Source organism: Pleuronectes platessa, chromosome 21, assembly GCF_947347685.1.
Source record: "Pleuronectes platessa chromosome 21, fPlePla1.1, whole genome shotgun sequence".
Classification (NCBI taxonomy): domain Eukaryota; kingdom Metazoa; phylum Chordata; class Actinopteri; order Pleuronectiformes; family Pleuronectidae; genus Pleuronectes; species Pleuronectes platessa.
The window spans coordinates 7,015,527-7,037,680 of NC_070646.1; the positions used below are offsets into that span (position 1 = coordinate 7,015,527).

Below are 22,154 nucleotides of genomic sequence, written 5' to 3' on the forward strand. Positions count from 1 at the left end.
GGGTTTTACCATCAGACTCTTTATCATATGAGATTAAATTCATGTTTCACTTCTATTAATATAATAATACATATTTAATAGATGTCAACTACTTTCCCCCGCTTCCACATGATATGACCATGCTTTCCGTTTTTTAACCACCAAGAATCAAGAGTACTAACTTCCTGAAGGTCCGTGAAGGCAGCGCCGCTGTTAGCATCAGCACAACATGGGGCAGCTAGGTGACAGCGTGCGGCTCACACGCGAAGCTTAACCCGCTGCAACCGGGACAAAATAACTCTGTCATTACTCGCGTTGTTGTTCGTGCAAGGGAAGACGCCAAAATGGTGAAGGAACAGTTCAGAGAGACGGATGTGGCGAAGAAAATGTGAGTAAAACCATGTTAGCGTGCTAGCTCCCTGGTTAGCATCTGTCACTCTATCCTGGGGAATCTGGCAAAAGTTTTCCAGTGGGTCGATATTGAGGAGTTGTTGAGGATAATGCTGCTTTAATAACCTGCAACATATCTCTAAAGGGTGATAATCACACCCTAATGAACTTCTCATCACAGTTTATCTGTGTGCATGAGTCACAGGAGGAATACTTTTCTATGCAGCAAGGTTTCATCAGATAGATCTGCTGATTTTTGCAAGAGACCAGCCATCAACTAGTTGTTGTGATTTTTCAGATATGCACCCAAACAGTGATTTACTTTGTGTGTTTGTTTGTTTACAGAAGCCACATCTGCTTTGGGATGAAATCAGCCGAGCAGATGCGTCAGCAGGCTCACATCCAGGTGGTCAGTAAGAACCTGTACAGCCAGGACACCAAACGCACCCCACTGCCCTATGGAGTGCTGGACCACCGCATGGTACGAGACACACACACACACACACTACACACACTACACATCCTCTCACACTCACTCTCAGGAGGACCTACAAACTCGTCAATGTCATCTTTATCTATATAGCACATTCAAAACATCTTGCTTGACCAAACTGACATGCACTAAAGTTCATCCAGAGCAGCAGCTGTATGTGAGAACGCAAATGTCAGTTTGTCCTGATCAGGGTTCCTACGGTCATGAAAGACCTGGAAAAGTCATGGAATTTTAAAATGTGTTTTTCCAGGCCTGGAAAAGTCATGGAAAAAAATAAAATCCCAAATGTTTTCGAAAAGTCATGGAAATTTGTTATATTCATATTTTCCTGTTGTTCATTTACGCTGAGTTTTAAATAATTCATATGCTTTTAAAGAAATACCCTCAAAATATAAGCAGGCATACTTGGGTTTGTGTCATTTAATTAAGGTATACTGTATGCCTCGGAATTCTCATTGTTAGTTTACATTTTGTGACTTTTTCACGTATACGCCGAGATTTTACAAAATGTTCGGTCATGGAAATTTGGTTTAAAGTTATTGAAAAGTCATGGAAATCCATTGGTCAAAATGTGTATGAACCCTGCCTGATGCTTTCCTGAACGTCTCCTGTAAACCCCATGGATAGATAAGTGATAAATGTCAGAGTGAGCTCATGTGAGAAGACTGCAAGAAAATGTCAATCATTTCTTCCAACTGGCCTTTGTCTATAACTGTCTTATCTTACAAATGTGTATCTGTCTTTTTTTGTCTGGTTCATTTATTGATTCATGGCACACAGTGTGACTGTGCTCTGTGAAAGATGTTTTCCTAAACTAGCGACCCTTTTTTAAGAGTAAGGTTATAAGTAATAATCACACTAAGTGTTTCTCCATTGTCTTCTGTGTTCCCTGCAGGGCACCAGTGAGAAAGACCGACCGTGTCTGACTTGTGGGAAGAATCTGGCAGATTGTTTGGGACATTACGGATACCTGGACCTGGAGCTGCCATGTTTTCATGTGGGCTATTTCAAAGCCACCATAGGAATCTTACAGGCAAGTGTTTTTGATATAACACATGCTTATTAAGTCACTTTTAAACACATATATTCAAACCTATAATTAAAAAATCTGTTATTTGGGGACCCAGAACTTTGTTTAAGAAATCAGCATATGGTTTATATGGAGGTCAATTTAGTCATCAGGCTCATGTTTATCAAGGCACCTCTATCTTGAATGTAGCACTAGCAAGTGTAAAAAATATATTTTCCTCTAGATGTCACCAGAGTATCAAAATAAGAAGAAGCAGAACTTTGTTGTGTGTGTCTGTGTGTCATCAGGCTCAATGTTTTCAATCTCCTAAATAAGTAAATAGGTTTCTGTTTTATTATCGAATCACGATCATTATTATCAAGAAGAGAACCTGTCATCATTTGTCACATTTTGATTAAATTAATCATCTGTGTGCAACATTGATTCCGTTCCCTCCTTCTAATCTCATATTTTGTCTCGTATCCAGATGATTTGCAAGACGTGTTCCAGCATAATGTTGACGAAAGAAGACAAACTGCTTTTCAATGATTTATTGAAACGGCCTAACCTGGCCTATCTCCAGAAACGAGGGCTGAAGAAGAAGATCTCTGATAAATGCCGCAAGAGGACGGTCTGTCTGAACTGTTCCGCTTTTAATGGTGAGAGAAGACATTTTCATGCTCTGATATGTACTGTTCAACACAGACTCTTTGTTGCAGCCGTCCTGATGGGATGAATAGAGAACCTCTAAAAGTTCTGTGTCTTTTTAAACTTTTAAGGTCCAGTGAAAAAGTGCGGCCTGCTTAAGATCATCCATGAGAAGTATAAAACAACCAAGAAGGTGGTGGATCAGTTCGTGTCAGATTTCCTGCAGTCTTTTGATATCGCCATCGAGCACAACAAAGTGATGGAGCCCCTGCTGACCAGAGCGCAGGTGAACTTCCCACTCTTTCCCACTGTGCTGGTGTCATTTAGTGTTACCAAGCTGTCGTAAGGCAAGAAGAAGTAGGCCTGCTTTTCACAATTCAATATTTTTCACAACCCTTTGTTTTGTCGCATTTTTCCATATCCCAGGAAAACCTGAACCCTCTAGTGGTGCTAAATCTTTTCAAGAGGATTCCCCAAGAAGACATTCCCCTGCTCCTGATGAATCCTGAATCAGGAAAACCCGCTGACCTCATCTTCACCCGCCTCCTCGTGCCTCCGCTCTGCATACGACCCTCTGTGGTCAGTGACCTGAAGTCGGGCACCAACGAGGACGACCTCACCATGAAGCTCACAGAGATAATCTTCCTCAACGACGTGATCAAAAAGGTTGGTATCTGTCGCTGGCAATGGCAGCTTATGTTACTGTGTAAAAGTAAGACTGTGGCTTCTAGTTTGAAGACAGCAAACTTTGTAAAAGATTGTTCTAACTTAAAAACAGTGCGGTGTGCTGAGCCAGCTGACCTCAAGCCGCTGATATTATCAGCCGCTAGCAAAGGAAAACATCCGAATAGTTCAGATTCCAGCCGCCTCCGAATAGAATAAATCACATTTACTCAGCACACATTTCTTTATCTGTAGAGCCAGAGAGGAAATCTCTCGCCTACACTTTAGGAACTTGCTAATTTAGAGTACTTTTTAGTTTTTAGAGTGGTCTGTTGATCAAATTTATCCAAAATTCCTCACAACTATAAGTCATTTGTCTTTAATGAAGTTATCAGATCAATTTTTCATGCATACAGCCCTCATTAACATACAGTTTTTTTATCATCCAGCATCGAATGACAGGGGCTAAGACTCAGATGATCATGGAAGACTGGGATTTCCTGCAGCTGCAGTGTGCCCTTTATATTAACAGCGAGCTTTCTGGTATCCCACTCAACATGGCCCCTAAGAAATGGACCAGAGGCTTCGTGCAGAGACTGAAGGGGAAGCAAGGTACATTGTATTTTAAATTATTTTACCAGTACTGAAAGGTTTTTCAAACTTACTCCCTCACACACTGAATGAGAGATGAAGAGAGAGGTATTTTTATGTTTGCATCTGAACTTTGCCATGTGAATGTTTAGAGCCTTTTTGTGTTGAGACATTAATTGATTTCTCTGCCTAAGTAACATTTCGTTTAGTCATTTTGCAGATAGCGTGGACACATTTTGTACAACTGCACATTGAGGGGTTTATTTACTATAAAACTCAGGTCGATTCAGAGGAAACCTCTCGGGGAAACGAGTGGACTTCTCTGGTAGGACTGTAATTTCTCCCGATCCGAATCTGAGGATCGATGAAGTGGCTGTTCCGGTGCATGTGGCTAAAATCCTGACGTATCCAGAGCGGGTAAGCCCTGTGTCATAACTACAACAAATACATGAACTTATCACTTCCACGCCAGAGCATAGTTATCTTAATAATGCTCTATGTTATAGGTGAACAAGGCCAATCTGGAGCTATTGAGAAAACTTGTACGCAATGGTCCTGATGTTCACCCCGGAGCCAACTTCCTCCAGAACCGTCACACGCAGATGAAAAGGTGAGCCTGGCTGCTCCTGGGGATAAAACTTAAACCAGGTTTTAACTGACATGGGGTTCATAACTAAAGAGGAACCATGCCTGTCTGTCTGTCAGGTTTTTGAAGTACGGAAACCGTGAGAAGATCGCACAGGAGCTGAGGTTCGGTGATGTGGTAGAAAGACACTTAATGGATGGAGACATCGTCCTCTTCAATCGACAACCATCTTTGCACAAGCTCAGTATCATGGCCCACATTGTAAGTTTAGGTTTTGACCTACTGCATAAACAAAAGTAGAATAGAGAAAAAGTTTTGTGATGTATTTATAAATTTGTCCAAACAGACGGAAGGTCAAACACAAGTTTCAAAATTGAATTTTATTTGAGTTTTAAAATCACAGTTCTTATCTTTTGAGCAGGAAATGTGGAGATAATATATTTTTTGCTCTTCCCACATCCAAGGCCACAGTCAAACCTCACAGGACATTCAGGTTCAACGAGTGCGTGTGCACTCCCTACAACGCCGACTTTGACGGTGATGAGATGAACCTACATCTACCTCAGACTGAAGAGGCCAAAGCTGAGGCCCTGGTCCTGATGGGGGTAAACATCATCGATACACCGACATGACTCATACAGCATGATTGCACCATTCAGTGTGGACGTTCACCAATGAAAAGCCTCCTTTGTGAAGTGCATTGTGTACAGCTTGACACATACTTTTTATTTTATTCCAGACAAAAGCTAATCTTGTTACTCCAAGAAACGGTGAACCTCTGATTGCTGCTATTCAGGACTTTCTGACAGGTCAGTGTCATAACATGTGGCCGCCAGTTGCAGTGCTCTTTTGTATGATGTGAGGCGAGTGGTGTGTTTTATAGCTGAAAGGGAAAAGTGTAATTACAGGATATCCTGTTCATTTACCTGGACAGGCATATATGACGTTAAATGTGGAGAAAGATATTCATCATCAATATGTTTAATGCTCCTTTCCTCCTCTAGGGGCGTACCTCTTGACCCTGAAGGACACTTTCTTCGACAGAGCCAAGACCTGTCAGATAGTGGCATCGATCCTGGTGGGCAAAGATGAAAAAGTCAAAATCACTCTCCCCCACCCGGCCATAATGAAGGTATACACCCCACTCTGGCAAGCCCCCCCCCCTTGCATAACTTTATATGTGTGACCTGCCACTCATAGTGTGCATGTGTCCATCAGCCCATGGCTCTGTGGACAGGCAAGCAGATCTTCAGCCTCATTCTGAAGCCGAATAAGGAATGTCCAGTGAGGGCCAACCTGCGGACCAAGGGAAAACAGTACTGTGGCAAGGGAGAGGATCTCTGTCACAACGACTCATGTGAGTGTCTCTGAAAATCCGTGAAGCCTAAGGTTATAGTCTTGTGATCTTATTACATTACATTACATTACATTTAGCTGACGCTTTTATCCAAAGCGACTTACAATAAGTGCATCAACCCCGAGGGTACAGACCCAGGACGACAATAATCAAGAAAGTACAATTTCTTCAAAACAAAGCAAAACTACAAAGTGCTATAAGTAAGTGCCTTATAGATAGCTGCCCTTTTTTTCATATAGTAGAAACCAGAGTAAAGCTGCAGAAACACAGTAAATGCTCATTCAAAACATCAATAGTAATAACACGCTGTGCTGTGTGAGTTTAAATTGCAACTTGACTGGTTTTTATCATCCGCCCAGTCGTGGTGATCCACAACAGTGAGCTGATGTGTGGCACTTTGGACAAGGGCACCTTGGGATCGGGCTCCAAGAAGAACATCTTCTACATCCTGCTGCGAGACTGGGGACAGGAGGAGGCTGCCAGCGCCATGTCCCGTCTGGCGAGACTCGCTCCAGTCTATCTCTGTAGGTTCTCTCTCTAGGGCAACAACTGCTCTAATAATCTGTCACACGTCTGTCAATCTCTGCTGAATAATATATCTATAAATGTGTCATCGGTCAGTACCATCGGGTAGTAAAGTTGTAATTTTAAATCCTTGCTCATAAGTTTATACAGATATATTGAATGTCCCTTTACTTATGTATATCTAACTTCCTTCTTTCAGCCAACCGAGGCTTTTCTATTGGAATTGGTGATGTGACACCTGGCCAGGGTCTGCTGCAGGCCAAGCAGGACCTGCTGGACGATGGTTACAAGAAGTGTGATGAATACATTAAAGCTTTAAAGACGGGCAAGTTGCAGCAGCAGCCGGGCTGTTCAGCAGAGGAGACCCTGGAGGTGTGACTGCATATATTTCTATGGTGGTGTTATTTTACACATGTCTGCTTGATCGTCAGTGCCAAGTTCACACAACACCAACCCTCTGTGCATATCTTTTTCACAACTCATTAATATACAAACTATAGGAATCCTTATCAAAAACCAAAAGCATTACATTTTTCAATGTTTCTGCTAATTGTAAAGGAAAAACCAGAGGATCCATTAGAACCTTTTTACCTATTCAAATAAATTGGCTGAAATATTTATGAAAAGAAACACTGCATGAACTCTTGATATGTAAAATAAACACAATCCAATCTTAACAGATGCCCAAGAAAGCTTCTGTAAAAAATAAACTCTAATTCTGGGTGTCTAATTCTCTAATGTGAATGATTGGATCAATCATCCAGTGATTTTTAAATGGATTTAATAGAAACTTTTAATAGATCAAGTCTCTTTTGTGTTTTTCTTCTTTCATCCGTTCATTTCTGATGCTAATACAACAAAAGTTAAAACTAATAAACGAATTAACATGCACCTCTCCGTCGTTCTAGGTTGAAACATTTGCAGAAACAAGCTGTTTCCAAAGGCTCCAAACAAGTTTTTTCGTCTGTTTGTCTCAGCAACATAGAGTAATTTATTATGTGTTTTTGCCAACAGGCTCTCATTCTGAGAGAGCTGTCCGTCATCAGAGACCGAGCTGGAAGTGCCTGCCTCAGGGAGCTGGACAAGAGCAACAGCCCTCTGGTCATGGCTCTTTGTGGCTCCAAAGGTAGGCCAGCAGCAAATGAAACTTGATTAGGAATACAATCCTAATTGGATTCTGTATATTCCTACAAAAGTTTGTTTTGTAGAAGCATAAGCAGCGAATGAACTTCAAAGAATCCAATCATGTCCTGTAGAGTGCCAAACCCAATGAAAATACTCTTACCAATACCACTTGATAAAGTACATGATGGTTAAAAAAAAATGATATATAGATTTATTTAAGCTGAATCTTCCCGAAGGCCTCAGAGCATGTCTCAATAATAGAAGAAAGAGAAAAAAATAGAAGCTTATTTACATTCAAGAGTCTCTTGTACAGACCCCTGTGTGGCTGCTTCATGTCAAACTGTACAAGGTTGAAATCAAAGTTGTAATTACGCATGACATCAGCAGGGTATTAATTTCCCATTTGTGCAGCACTAATTCTGTAACTGAAAAACAAACTAATCTCTGCTCGTGGACATTTTTAGCTGTGTTCTGTTTCATGTATTTTCATTATGTTTTTCGTCTTACCTTCTGTTCCCTGCGTGTACGTACAGGATCCTTCATTAATATCTCCCAGATGATTGCCTGTGTGGGACAGCAGGCCATAAGTGGCTCTCGAGTACCTGACGGGTTTGAGAATCGCTCCTTGCCTCACTTTGAAAAGCACTCGAAGGTAAAATCCTGATTATTAATAATATCTGATGCGGATGCCTCTGAAAGGATGCATTCATGCTGGTTTGGTTTATTGTGATATAAAATGGGGGGGTTGAGCCCTTGCAAATGGGAAAAACTCAATCAGTGGAACAACAATATTGCGATGAGACATTTCATTGTAATAATTTTCTTTACAGCTGCCTGCTGCTAAAGGCTTTGTGGCCGACAGCTTCTACTCCGGCCTGACGCCAACAGAGTTCTTTTTCCACACCATGGCTGGTCGAGAGGGTCTGGTGGACACTGCTGTGAAAACTGCAGAGACCGGCTACATGCAGGTAAAATTCTTCCCTGCTGTCGGCCTAATGATGTTACTGATCAAAGTGGGTGTGTACAAACATCATACAGTTTGTTTGCAAAAACTACTGAACCGATTTCCACGAAAGTGGAAGTAAGCATGCGATGTCCATCAGGGAAGAACCTTGATTGAATTTAAGGAGACTGCCTGGCCTTTGCTGAGGTATGAGCTCTTCTAGTTTAAGTAAGACATTGTTTTAAGATAAAAACTACTCTGCTACACTAACTAATGATATTGTGTTTTTTTAATTGAGCTGATGGGTCATTGATCCAGTTTCTAATATACTATCATCACCTACACTAAATGAAAATGTTTCTATTTTTCCCAGTCCACTCTGTGTTCGATCAAAAAATACCTCATTAACATCACAAAATCTCCCTATCCCTATATCAATACAATACACCAATCAGCAGTCCCTAACTCACAGACTTTCAATCTGAAATCATAAAACACTGAAAATCAGCAAATCCTGACATCTGAAAGTATAAATTACTTCTATGAAGTAGATTCAGAGCTAATCATTTTGGCACCTAATGGTAATTAATGAATGTAAATATGTAAAAGTGTGAATGCTGGAACATTTAGGAGTGAGTCAGAGTTGCATCACAGATGTACTTTCACATAGAGAGAGATTTCTGATCTTATTTGTTGTGTTCCTTCGTGTGTCTGAACAGAGGCGACTGGTGAAGTCCCTGGAGGATTTGTGCTCGCAGTACGACCTGACGGTGCGCAGCTCCACCGGCGACGTCATCCAGTTTATTTATGGGGGTGACGGCCTGGACCCCGCTGCCATGGAGGGAAAGGATGAGCCGCTGGAGTTCAAGAGGGTCCTGGACAACATCCGAGTGAGTTAAAAAGAAAAGCATTAATGACCCGGCTTTGTTCTCTCCAAGTTCTCTTTTTCCACCTGAGTAACCTTCAAACACACACACACACATCTCCTCCTTTCACACACACTTACACAAAGCAAAACCATAACACTAGAATCTCTATGTGGCTCTTACATGACTTCTACACGACCCCTCTTCTTACTGCGATCACATTTCACTTCATTACGTTTTTGTTTTGTTTGTTCTCCCGTGTCTCTATCTCAACTTTCATGGACATTGAAAGTGCACCACTCACTGCTTAGTGTTTGGTTTGCTTTTGTTTAGTCTGTTGTCTTATCAGTAAAAAAAACAAGGAGACTTAACAACTGGCTAGACACTCATTGGCTCACCTCTGTGAGAGAATTAGTCTCTAGAGGTAGAAGCCATCTTGCCTTCATTTATGCAGACTCGGCTGTTCTGCTCTAGTTCAATAAAGCTTAAGAAATCAATCCTTCCAGCTTGTGGTTATGATTGAAGGAGAAGGAACTATTAGCATTAGGGTTAAAGTGACTTTGGGGGAAGGTAATCATCATGAAGATGTGCATTGTTCTACATGATATTGCACCAGGCGGCACGAGTGAACACAGCAGAGGGAGATGTCTTTAATTTGCACACAATCAGACCATCTGTGTTTTTGTGTGCGTTGTTTATGACTATTTCTAAAATAACAGTGACGATGACTTCAGAGCAGGTTGTTGTTGATAAGTTGTGCAGTCGCTTCCAACTGCCTCAACATAGCATCGCGCCAACCCTGCGTCTGATCACACCTCATCACAGACGGAGCACAACAGACAGTCGCTTTGATGGGCGCTGGTACATTTTCCTATTTAAACAGCTTGGGCAATGTTTGCAGATAATAACATCTGCGCCGAGCTGAAAGGAGCAGAGATGTGCTGCACATTTTTATAGTAAAAGGGAAGATGATAGTCATATTATCTACAATGCAGGATAATTCGGTTTGGCACTGTGCAGCTTGAACATTACCTCAGCATGGTTCTTTTTCTTCTCTCTCAAAACAAAGTGAAGCACTTTCCTATAAAATTGTTTCATTCAAAATAATAAACACTATAATTACACCAATATAATAACAACCTTTTCTGTACAATCTTTTTCGTTCTGTTATGGTCACAACTGTACGAATATGACAACAGTGACTAAGATTAGTTCACCACTCCGGCTGTTTGTGTGATTTCTTCTCATTAAATGGTTTTTAGTCGCCCGGGTTTACCTGTGTTTACTTAGTGTGCTAATTGAAGATTGATCCCAGTAATTTGGAGCTCTGCAGGAAAACCCTCTGCTGCATGGCAATTATTTCTTTGGCCATTATAGTCATGTGGCGCATTTCATGTCATAATAGCAATGTAAAGTGCGTAACCGACTGCATTCAAGAATAATAAAAAGATTGGTTCAAGTAAAACAAGAGAAAAAAAACATTATAATAATAATACTTCTGGTCTCTCTGTCTTCCGTCTGCTTGTATCAGACAGGAAAAGCACCGGCCCCCTCAAAAGTGATTCGATTTAAGAAAAAAAAAACGTTTTCTGTTCCAGTTAGTAGTTCACATCATTCCAGATGCTGTGACGCTCATCCATCAGGAACTGTTGACCCGTGACTGAGTGCTTCTGCTTTGTTAGGTTTCCCATTATCACCTTTTGATCTCGTCTGTGTCCCCCCCAGGCGGTCTACCCGTGTCCAGATGAGCCGGCGCTCAGTCAAAACGAGCTGGTCCTCACCGCGGACGTGGTCATGAAGAGGGCGGACTTCTTGTGCTGCAGAGACAGCTTCCTCGAGGTAACCTCATCACAGCACAGTGCCACTAATGAGTCGTATTTTATCTTTTATTTGATTTATGAAGAGAAAGCAGCTGCTAAATAATGTTCCTTGTGTTTCCATTGTGGAGGTGCAGGTTTAAAAATGTCTTATAAGGCCTTACAGCTATTATACTATTTCCAAGGTGATAATGTTCAAAGAAAGACCTTTTGTGTGTTGAAGCGACAGTTTTTGAGAGATCCCTCCTAAATACAGAAAAGAATCTTACAATCCAAATTCCAGAGACATCCCCTCTGCAACGAAGGCAACGACAAAGCTCGTGAGCACGAAGCAAAATAAACCATCAATTATAAGAAAAATGTAGTTGTATGCTTTCAAGGATAAGCCTGAGATTGTGTTGTTTTTTTGTTGTCAGCAAGTCCCAGGAATAACTGAATACCCACAGAGTTATTTTTGATTTTTATTGGGACGATTTAATACATACGTCTTAATAAACGGCTCACAAATGTAGTTTTTTAAGGCGTATAAAAGCATATTTTATATCAATTTTTTCTTTTTCTATTTTCTCGTGTGGAATATCATGGTCGTGTTACACTGCTACTTCATATTCTACAAGAAAACAGGATTTAAATGATATTCTTTGACTCAGTGTTTTTCTCGTCCTTTCTTTGTCATCGAGGATAAAGTAATTAAGCAGACGGTTGTCTTGCATGCAATTATTCGAGCACAAATACAGTCGTTACATAAGCAGTTAATTGATGTGCTGCTAGTAACACATGTGAACCTTCCCTCCCCTTGTTGCGAAGGCGTTAACTGACACCGGCTCAGGGAAGATCCTGGAGGTAGAGTGACTGAGCATGCAGGGTTGTGCTTTAACCAAATTGAGAATGGTGTGTCAGCAAGAATTTAATAATCCCGTTGTTGGGTCTCGAATAACAAATGTCTTCGTCAGTGTGCTGAGATTCACTCTCTGACATCTTCCCACTCATGTTATTTGATCAAGATGTCGATCAATGGGTTTTATGTGAGGTTGCATTGTCCACATCTCACCTGCTCTACTGTGGTTTCCTAACAAATGCATGACAGTGCATCGTGGTCAAGCAGCCAACAGCTCGGTCACGTCACAGTGTTTTGTTCTAAAAATATCTTTAAAGAGCCATTGGACGAGACCTCTGAGAATTATTCTGTCCCCTCAACTGTAGGAGATAAAGAAATTTACCAAGAGCATCTCAGAAAGGATCAAGAAGACCCGGGACAAGTACGGCATCAACGACAACGGCACCAGCGAGGTAGACACCAGCGGTTAATGTGCCACGGATCTTATCTTAAGCACAGCTTTATCTGAAACTGATCCTATCTCTGCTTTGTCTCCCAGCCAAAAGTTCTGTATCAGCTGGACCGCATCACCCCGACTCAGCTGGAGAAGTTCCTGGAAACCTGCAGAGACAAATACATGAGGTACTTTTTAAAAGAAAGAAATTGACGAGCCCAGAATGTCTCGCAGGACGTCCCTCAGAGACCGTGTCTTACCGTGTGTTTCCTCGCACAGAGCTCAGATGGAGCCGGGCTCAGCCGTCGGCGCCCTGTGTGCCCAGAGCATCGGAGAGCCGGGTACTCAGATGACCCTGAAAACCTTCCACTTTGCTGGTGTGGCGTCCATGAACATCACCCTGGGGGTGCCTCGCATCAAAGAGATCATCAATGCCTCCAAGAACATCAGGTGTGCTTATATAACCAGTGTTAATGCTGATTGCATTCAAACTATTGTTTTCCTGATTCCATGTAAATCTGACATGCCCGGCTGCTGGAAGTAAACACCTGCCACAGTAATTGTAGTGAATTGAAAATGAATGCGTCCCTGATTGGTTTTGAATAAGCGACTCTATCTCCTTTCCTCTCCTCTCAGCACTCCTATAATCACGGCTCATTTGGATGTGGAGGATGACGCTGACTTTGGCCGGCTGGTGAAGGGGAGGATTGAGAAGACTCTCCTGGGAGAGGTATTCACACCTGCATCCTATGTGCTGTAGAAGCCAATATATCAGTGCCTTGGAATAGAAGCACTCGAGGACGCCAGGGGTTTCAAATGAGACTTTTTGTACGATTTTGCAAGAATTGAAGTTCAGATCTGTCATAAAGCCGGAGTCTCTCATTATCCTCTCCAGATCTCTGAGTACATCGAAGAGGTCTTTCTACCTGATGACTGTTTCATCCTGGTGAAGTTGTCCCTGGAGAGAATAAGGCTGCTGCGACTGGAGGTATCACAACTCACTCACTTTCTCTTTTACTAACACAATGTGTGCTATTCTCACCTAGACTCATTCATCTGTTTTACTTATTCTGGTTTGTTACAGTTTGAGTCTTAGTTTGTGGACTTTGTGGCTTTTTGGTAATGAACCTTGTGAATACCATGTTATTGTTATAAATGGGAACAATGGCCAGAACTAAGAAAATAAGTTATAAAAACTGCAGTAATCCTATTAAACAACAATATCTTACTCTTATAACTGGGACTAGCACGTTATTAGGGCCCGAGCACCGAATGGTGAGAGGCCCTATTGAAATTGTAGGCATTATTCTTATTATTATTATTCTTATTATTCTCCGAACAATGAATTGGCTTTTTGAGGGCTTCAACGTGCTCAAAAAGTTTTTAAACTTTCCAGTAAATTAGAGAGTGGTGAAAATTTACGTAATCTGGAGTATTTGGAAATGGGCGTGGCAAAACGGCTCAACAGCGCCCCCTGGAACCAGCCCTTAGGTTTCCACATAAGCGATTTTCACCAAAATCTAGACACTGGTGTAACATGAATAATCATAGAAAAAAGTCTCTTGGAGCATTATGAAAAACGCAACAGGAAGCCCGCCATTTTGGATTTAGTGGCCATTTTGGCCAAATTCCACATTTTTAGTTTAATGTACTTGTCGTAGAGCTTTCATCAGATCAACTTAAAAATTAGACGCGTGTCATCACAACAAGATTGAGAAAAAAAATGATCAACGGAATTTTTTTCCGTCACTTCGTGTGACCGTGGCGTGTCGTCAAAGTTTGGTTCCACGCCATCAAAACACGAGCATCTGTATCTCGAACATACATGGTCCAATCAAGTCCAAACTAGACATGTAAGAGAAGAGTCCCGGCCTGATGACATCTACACAGAAATAATGACTTAAAATCACAGCGCCCCCTGGTGGCACCAGGAAATGTCTTGTTTTTTGCTTGTCTTACACTTGGATGTATTCCTCCTCATCCACTGACCTCAACCATGTCAAACTGTATCAAATGGGTCTCAAGACATTGATAATGAAGGCATAAGATAACTGTGCCTTTTCGTCAAACGCCATATTAATGGCGTGGCATCAAAGTTCATCAACTCGCCGCGAAACACGAAATTGCTCTAACTTCAGTGTTCATGGCTCTATCTCACTCAAACTAAATGTGTGCAACAACATCCCCCCCCTGAAGATTTTCATATGGTTTTAAGGAATGGGCGTGGCAAAATAACTGACTAGCGCCCCCTAACGGGCAGCCCCGGCACTACGATTGGCCGACATGTACAAAAATCGATTTGGGCATGTGTCTTTTCATAACAAACAAATAAGTCTCTTGGATAGATATGCTAGACTAAACAGGAAGCCCGCCATTTTGGATTTAGTGGCCATTTTAGCCCTATTCCACATTTTTACTTTGATTTACTTGTCGTAGAGCTTTCATCAGATCAACTTCAAATTCAGATGAGTGTCATCATAACAAGATTGAGATAAAAACTGATTAAGGGATTTCTTTCCCTTCACACCGTGTGACCGTGGCGTGGGGTTAAAGTTTGGTTACACGCCATCAAAACACGAGCATCTGTATCTCGAACATACATGGTCCAATCAAGTCCAAACTAGACATGCAAGACAAGAGTTTCGGCCTGATGACATCTACACAGAAATTATGACTTGAAATCACAGCGCCCCCTGGTGGCAACATGAATTGACATGTTTTATTCTTTGATGAACTGCTCCTGGCTGCTTTAAGATATACAGCTCAAATGAGCTCAGTCAAGTCATTGAATCAAGGTCAGAATTGTGACATTTCCTCAAACCATTTAAACATTGAGGTGTGGCGAAGGATCATCCTTCGCCAAAGGACACGATGTTTTTATAAGTCCACTGTGCATTGTCCTATCACTACCAAACTTCTGTCACATGATAAGAGTACAAGCCTGAACAGCTCTATGTGTCAATATTTCCTCAGTGTCATAGCGCCACCTACTGATTATCCATGAAACAGGAAGTACTTTGTTAATCCACACTGCCTTATCCAACCGGCTCCAAACTTCTGACCTATGATCACAATCCTGATCTGAACAGCTCCATATATAAACATTAGTTCAGGGTCATAGCGCCACCTACTGATCAGTTTGAAAATTACATTGTGGTAAAATTTTCCAATTGACACGAAACTGCTCACGCTACATCAGAGCGGCTACTTGAACAGATCTATAAGTCTGTGTGTAATAATAGTGATGGCGCCACCTACTAGCAAACCTACTGCCGCAGAGCGCAAAACGCATGCAACGTGGAGAAGTGCGTGCTCGATCGATGATGTGCGCTTAGTCATCGATCGCTCTCTCCACCGACCGCAACAGGCTTCAACGTGCGGGTGCTCGGGCCCGCAAGTGCTACAACGTAGCCCTAGTTAGGGCCCGAGCACCGAAATCGGTGAGAGGACCTATTGAAATTGAAAAGATTATTATTATTATTATTTTTCTTCGCTCAGTGAATTGGCTTTTTGAGGGCTTTAACGTGCTCAAAAAGTTTCTAAAGTGTACAGTAAATTAGAAATGTGCGCAAGTTTACGTATTCTGAAGTATTTGGGAACGGGTGTGTCAAAACCGCTCAATAGCGCCACCTACGGAAAAAGCCCCTCATTTAGCATTCACCGATCATCAAAAAAAACAAAGACTATTGTGTATCATGACTAGATGCACAAAAAAGTCCATCAGTGCATTATGAATAACGCAACAGGAAGCCCGCCAGTTTGACTTTAGTGGCCATTTTGGTCATATTCGATATTTTTTCTTTTAAGTACTCCTCCTACAGCTTTCATCAAATCAACTTACAATTTAGACGATCGTCATCACAACAAAACGGAGATCTAAAGTTATTGAAGGATTAAGTTTTAGCAAAACCGTCTGACCGTGGTGTGGCCTCAAAGTTTGATTAAACGCCATCAAAACACAGGCTCCTGTATCTTGGACATATTTTGTCCAATCGAGTCCAAACTATACACATAAGACAAGAGTCGCGACCTGAAGACATCGGTACAGAAATCGTGACTTAAAATCACAGCGTCCCCTGGTGGCAACAGCAAATGTCTTGTTTTTCTATGTCTTACAGTTTGACTCACTTCTCGTAGGGCCTTCATCAAATCAACGTAAAAATTTGATGCATGTGTACAAAACAAGATGAAGATCTAAAGTTATCAAAATTTAAACTTTTCATCAATCTGTGTGACCGTGGTGAGGCTTATAAATTTGATAAACAAAATGAAAACACCATGTCTGTAGTTAATGGTCCAACACTGCTCTCTAGTGACTTAATATTGAATTACACCTGTAGTGCCAATATTAAGGCACCAGAGGTCAGTGTAACACCATGGTTTGATCAAGACACAAAATGTAACTATTGAAAAAGCCATTTCGTCCCGTCTTCCCCCAATTTAAATCTGTCTGGAGCCGCACAACATATTTGATAACACAGGTTATAAAGTTATATATATACATATATATATATATATATAGTTATACAATATATATAAAAACTATAGTTTGTTGCATTTATTAAATAACAGAACGACAATAAAGACAACTGTTGACATTTAACTGGTATTTTTACCTGCTACAAAATAGGAAAACATTTCTGAACTTCAAAAATAAAATAAATAGCAACAATCCTACATGGCCTCAAAATATAAATTCTGAATTCGAATGCAGGAGGTGAGCTGATTAAGAGAGCTCCTTGTCATCCGTCTTCTCCGCCTGCGTGTTAACTGTTTCTCGTGGTTCATACATATCCTCAGGAGTTTGGCCAAACACATTCTCGGTCCGCTTGATGGCGTGGAGTCAAAGTCTGATCACATGCCATCAAAACACGAGCGTCTGTATCTTGGACATATTTGGTCCAATCAACTCCAAACTAGACATGTAAGACAAGAGTCGCGATCTGATGACATCTACAAGGACACCATGACTTAAAATCCTAGCGCAACCTGCTGGCTACAGGAAGTGAAGCGTTTATTGTTGCTGCAGAGCTTAAAACGCGCGCAAGGCAGAGACGTGCGCTTGGTCATCGATCGTTCTCTCTTCCCCGACCGCAACAGACTTGAAATTGCCTGTGCTCGGGCCCGTTAGTGCTACAACGTAGCCCTAGTGTTTCTTTGAAACTTAAAACTAATCACTCCAGAGTAACATACGTACTTGTTCTGACTTTATGACTCATCTCATGTTACTGTAAAGTATCAGGTCGCAGATAATCTCTTTAGCCTGATTAAAGAAAAGTCAAACAAGATGTACTGAGGCCAAAGCTCCAGAGACGTGTTTCCTTCTTTGGTCTTGTTATATTCTCTCAGTCGGGTCACTTACTGCCGATTTAATGGAACATTTTGAAGTTTGGGCAAATGAATATGAAGCTGCTGGTTAGCTTAGCTTGACACCTACCAGAAACAAGGGAACTCTTGGCCTGGCTTTATTCTGAAATCTCCATTTAAAAAAAAAAAAAAAAACAACAACATATGTTGTGTGTTTGATCTTTACAAAAACCAAAGAGAACCGTGTGTTGTGTGTATTTATTTTCTGGGCGAGAAAGCCAATCAGCTAATTTTCTATACACAAATCCACTTTTTCTAAAACGACAAACCTTTCCTTTAAAGCAGTGGTTCCCAAACATTTTACAGTCTCGTACCCCTTCAGACATTCAATCTCCAGCTACGTACCCCCCCCCGACGCACATATACATTCTATAACACTTGAAACTTTGAAATTGTCAGGGCTTTCAGGACTTATAATAATCGTAGATGACAAAAATAATGTCATCTACGAAATTCTTAAGGATCAATTAATCGATTGTCGATTAATTATGCCCATCCCTACTTTTGACTAACGGTCACTAACCTACCTGTAACTTTTTTTGGCAGTGTAATTATTTTGCTGAATATGGGTATTTTTGGCAATGCGAGTTGGCTATTCAGACTATTTAATATTGCACGATTATTTATAGCTCAGTTTGAAAATGTTATGGGCTTTTTCACTTTGAAACGCAGATAAAATGTTCTCCCCACGTACCCCCTGAACCACTTCGCGTACCCCTTGGGGTACATGTACCCCAGTTTGGGAACCGAGGCTTTAAAGCAACTGAGAAAAAATCTTGGAAATGAATTATCCTTTAACTGAAAAAGTCTCACTCAACTGTGGGATTAAAAGACATTTCCTGCTGGGATTGGGGGGAAAAAACCCATTTGGACTTTGACTTGATTATTTTCCCTCATCCTGAATTTCAGTGTTGAAATAACCTGCCACTGCAGAAGCCCTGAAGCCAGCAGTAGATATCGGGCTGCGGATAACAATGGAATGCTTTGTCTCTGATTTCCTGTGTTCTTTTCAGGTAAACGCAGAAACGGTGCGTTACTCGATCTGCATGTCGAAGCTCCGGGTGAAACCAGGAGACATTGCCGTGCACGGCGAGGCGGTGGTGTGTGTGTCCCCACGAGAGAACAGCAAGAGCTCCATGTACTACGTGCTGCAGACACTAAAAGACGATCTTCCTAAGGTGAGAGTCTGGAACGTGGAATACTTAACCAATATTTTGGCCAAACGCATAATTAAATGGATAACATAGACGACTGACATTGGATTATATATCTTTAATTTGTTTATATGTCCTGCATTGCCTAATTTACACCCACATAATAAGTCAAAAGGGCTTCTACAATAAGAGACTGTAAATAAGCCACATTTCATTAAGTCAGTCTCTGCTTTGTGCTTATTCTAAAGCATCTGGATTTTTAACTGATGGTTGGACAATGTGTCTGGCTACTAAGTGCTCCAACCTCTGAGCTTTATGTCAAACTAATGGTGGTTACTTTGTTCATAAAGCACCTTTCAGAATAGCTGTAGCAGGGTTCTTCAAAAGGGACAAATCAAAACCACTACTGCCTCGGGAAAGTGGCTCAACCCTCATACAGCGCTAACGGCTCTGTTGCTCCCAGCTGCTGTCACAGCCTCATCCCCCAACAATCATAGAAGGAGACGTTTTGACACATATTTGCTGTCAAAGAGGAAATACACCTCCTGGTGCGACCTGGTGTTAACTCAGTTAACAATTTTGTAGCACTCAGACTGGGATCGAATGTTTTCACCTGAACAGGAAAATAAAAGCCTTCACTGCTCTCCCTCCCAACAAAGTGCTGATGCCAGTACGATTTATCCGTTGTAGATAAAAGCGGTTGTTTTATCCTCATCTTCATCTGCCCTCATCTTTATCTTCCGTTGACACTGTTCTCTGTTCCTCTCTTGGAAGGTGGTGGTGCAAGGAATACCAGAGGTCAGCCGAGCCGTCATCCACATCGACGAGCAGAGCGGCAAGAACCAGTACAAGCTGCTGGTGGAGGGGGACAACCTGAGAGCTGTCATGGCGACGCATGGTGTGAAGGGCAGCAGGACCACTTCAAACAACACATACGAGGTATCAGGCCAAGGAGTCTTTAACGCCGGCGGTGCCGTGGCCTGGATTAGGTCCCCGCATGTGTGTGCCGGCCTACGGCAGATTGATTGTGTTCGGCAGGATGCATGGACGACCCCGACACCTGAACCAATGAGGAAGATGGGTTAATTCTAGCGGGAGCCAGTGTTACCTCTACTTATGTCACTGTTCCTTCTTGGTTACCTAGACTCAGGTCTGCCATAGTCCAATTTGTCCCTCCAAAGTTTCAAAATGATCTGAATCCTTTACACTTATTATTACTCTTAAAATGTAACAATGACGTCTGTAAGAATTGAGTCAGTTGTCGCTGCTGTATTTGGATCATGTCTGTGATTTAAAAAATTGTATTAGATGTGGAATAAACCAAAGTGAAACCTGCATGTTCAAATACAGCCACTCCTGAATGTTGATCAAAAAATCCCCTTGATTTTCTATGATGGACGCTGGTGACTCAGTTTGCATCATGAATAATAACAAGTTGAACGGGTGCATTTGGATTAATGTATTCATGGACTGTGGCGTTTCAGGCCAGTGCTCTTTGTTTGTTTCTCATACAAGCTTCTTTTTTTTTCTAGGTTGAGAAGACCTTGGGGATTGAAGCTGCGAGATCCACAATCATCAATGAGATTCAGTACACGATGACGAACCATGGAATGAGCATTGACCGGCGTCACGTCATGCTCCTCGCTGATCTCATGTCCTATAAGGTGTGTGTGTCTGTGTGTGTGTCTGTGTGTGTGTGTGTGTGTGTATATATATATTTAGTGTAGGGCTTTACCTGACACTGTGTTCTCTCCATAAAGGGGGAGATTCTGGGTATCACCAGGTTCGGTTTAGCCAAAATGAAGGAGAGTGTGCTCATGTTGGCCTCCTTCGAGAAAACAGCCGATCATCTCTTCGACGCCGCCTACTACGGACAGAAAGACTCAGTTTGTGGTAAACTCGTGCTTCCTCTTTCTAGTGAGATTGACCCATATACTCTGCGTCTTAATTGGGTCTCAACACTTCCTGTCCTCCTGTTTCAGGTGTGTCCGAGTGCATCATCATGGGCATTCCCATGAACATCGGAACCGGATTGTTTAAACTCCTGCACAAAGCCGACAAAGATCTGTCTCCAGCGAAAAGGCCTCTCCTGTTTGACAGTGCAGACTTTCACGTGCCTCTCATCACATAGCATCGAGGAAACGCCAGGGATATTGGAAGTGTTCTTTTTTGTTTTCAGAGCCTGTCGATGGTTTGTTGTAAGATTATCTCCACCGAATTCAGAAGTGCCTGCCAAAGTGTCAGACAGCATCTGAGGAATCTACAGAAAATAGGGTTGTGTCTTCTTCTTTTGTGCGTGATGTTTTTGTTGCTGCCACAGATAGTTTCAGTTTAAATCTGGTCAAAGGAGAAATTCAGAACTCTTAAAATGCTTTGTCCTCGCTGCTTTTCTGCTTTGTTTAAACTGTCTTCTCTGTTTATAAAGATGTTACTTGATCTCAATGTCAAAGCATTGAGCAGACATTAAGGCATTGAACACTGCGTTGAAGGCTGATTTTTATGCGTAATTACATAACTCAGTTATACGTGCAGCAGACTCGAGACAGATTCTCTCTAATCACAAAGCAGACCGGATCTCCTCTGGTGTGGCATTTTGATTTCAACTCTGTCAGCACTGAAGCCTTGGTTGGTTAAAAAAAAAAAAAAACTTGATTCACTCTGCCAACCCACGTCAGGAATCTTTTTCCGTTTGTTTTCATATAAGATGAACCAAAAGGTGAACTTGTCTTTTGGAAGCTTATTCATATTATAATGTATATAATGTAATAAATTAATGACCAAGAAAGTCATGGGCGAATATTTTGTATTCTTCTGTTCATAGAGTGATTGAAGAGTCAAAGACCAGAACAGTTTTGAATTTTTTTTAAGCCTCCATGCCAGCAACCGCTGTGGTCAAAGGCTTTATGCTTTTCAAATGTCAGTCCCGTCCTTGGGCAGCCGTGAGTGAACCTCTCTAAATGTGCTTTATGGAGCCCAGACAAACCTCTTTGCTGCCATTGTAACTGCTGTCAATCACATAAGATGAAGTTATAACCTTGTAAAAGCCACTTTTCAAGCCTTCAGGGCCTTTTAGGTTGAGCACTCCTCGTACGAAACATGTACCACTTTCTATTTCCTACGTTTCATTAACTAACAGTAAAAACACAAGCTCTTGGTAAATTACCTCCTGAGTAACTGGAATTGTGCATTGTCAGTTTTGCCAAACCGCAGATATCTGTTGCCTAAAATGCCTCATGTCGTACAGCCAGTGCAGCATCCAGACCACGGGCATCGCGACTGGGTTGGCAAAGCAGCCAATTGCATCAGGCCCCAGAGAATGGCTGATTACCTAAGTCCGTCCCTTTTGGGACAACTCCCTTAAATTCTATGA

General features: G+C 41.7%; 1 protein-coding gene across 1 annotated transcript; it reads left to right on the forward strand.

Moving 5' to 3' along the window:
• The first annotated feature begins 184 nt into the window (after positions 1-184).
• On the forward strand, positions 185-21,583 carry polr3a (polymerase (RNA) III (DNA directed) polypeptide A). The gene is made up of 31 exons (XM_053414088.1): positions 185-367; positions 715-850; positions 1,758-1,895; positions 2,359-2,530; positions 2,651-2,805; positions 2,946-3,185; positions 3,632-3,794; positions 4,054-4,190; positions 4,280-4,383; positions 4,479-4,620; positions 4,824-4,964; positions 5,099-5,168; positions 5,364-5,491; positions 5,578-5,716; positions 6,076-6,240; positions 6,441-6,613; positions 7,256-7,367; positions 7,900-8,018; positions 8,197-8,334; positions 9,029-9,199; positions 10,901-11,014; positions 12,196-12,282; positions 12,369-12,451; positions 12,543-12,713; positions 12,900-12,993; positions 13,159-13,251; positions 18,644-18,808; positions 19,559-19,723; positions 20,317-20,448; positions 20,545-20,677; positions 20,767-21,583. The coding sequence occupies exons 1-31, from the start codon at positions 324-326 to the stop codon at positions 20,913-20,915; spliced, it is 4,173 nt and encodes a 1,390-aa protein (XP_053270063.1). The 5' UTR covers positions 185-323; the 3' UTR covers positions 20,916-21,583.
• The last annotated feature ends 571 nt before the right edge of the window (positions 21,584-22,154 follow it).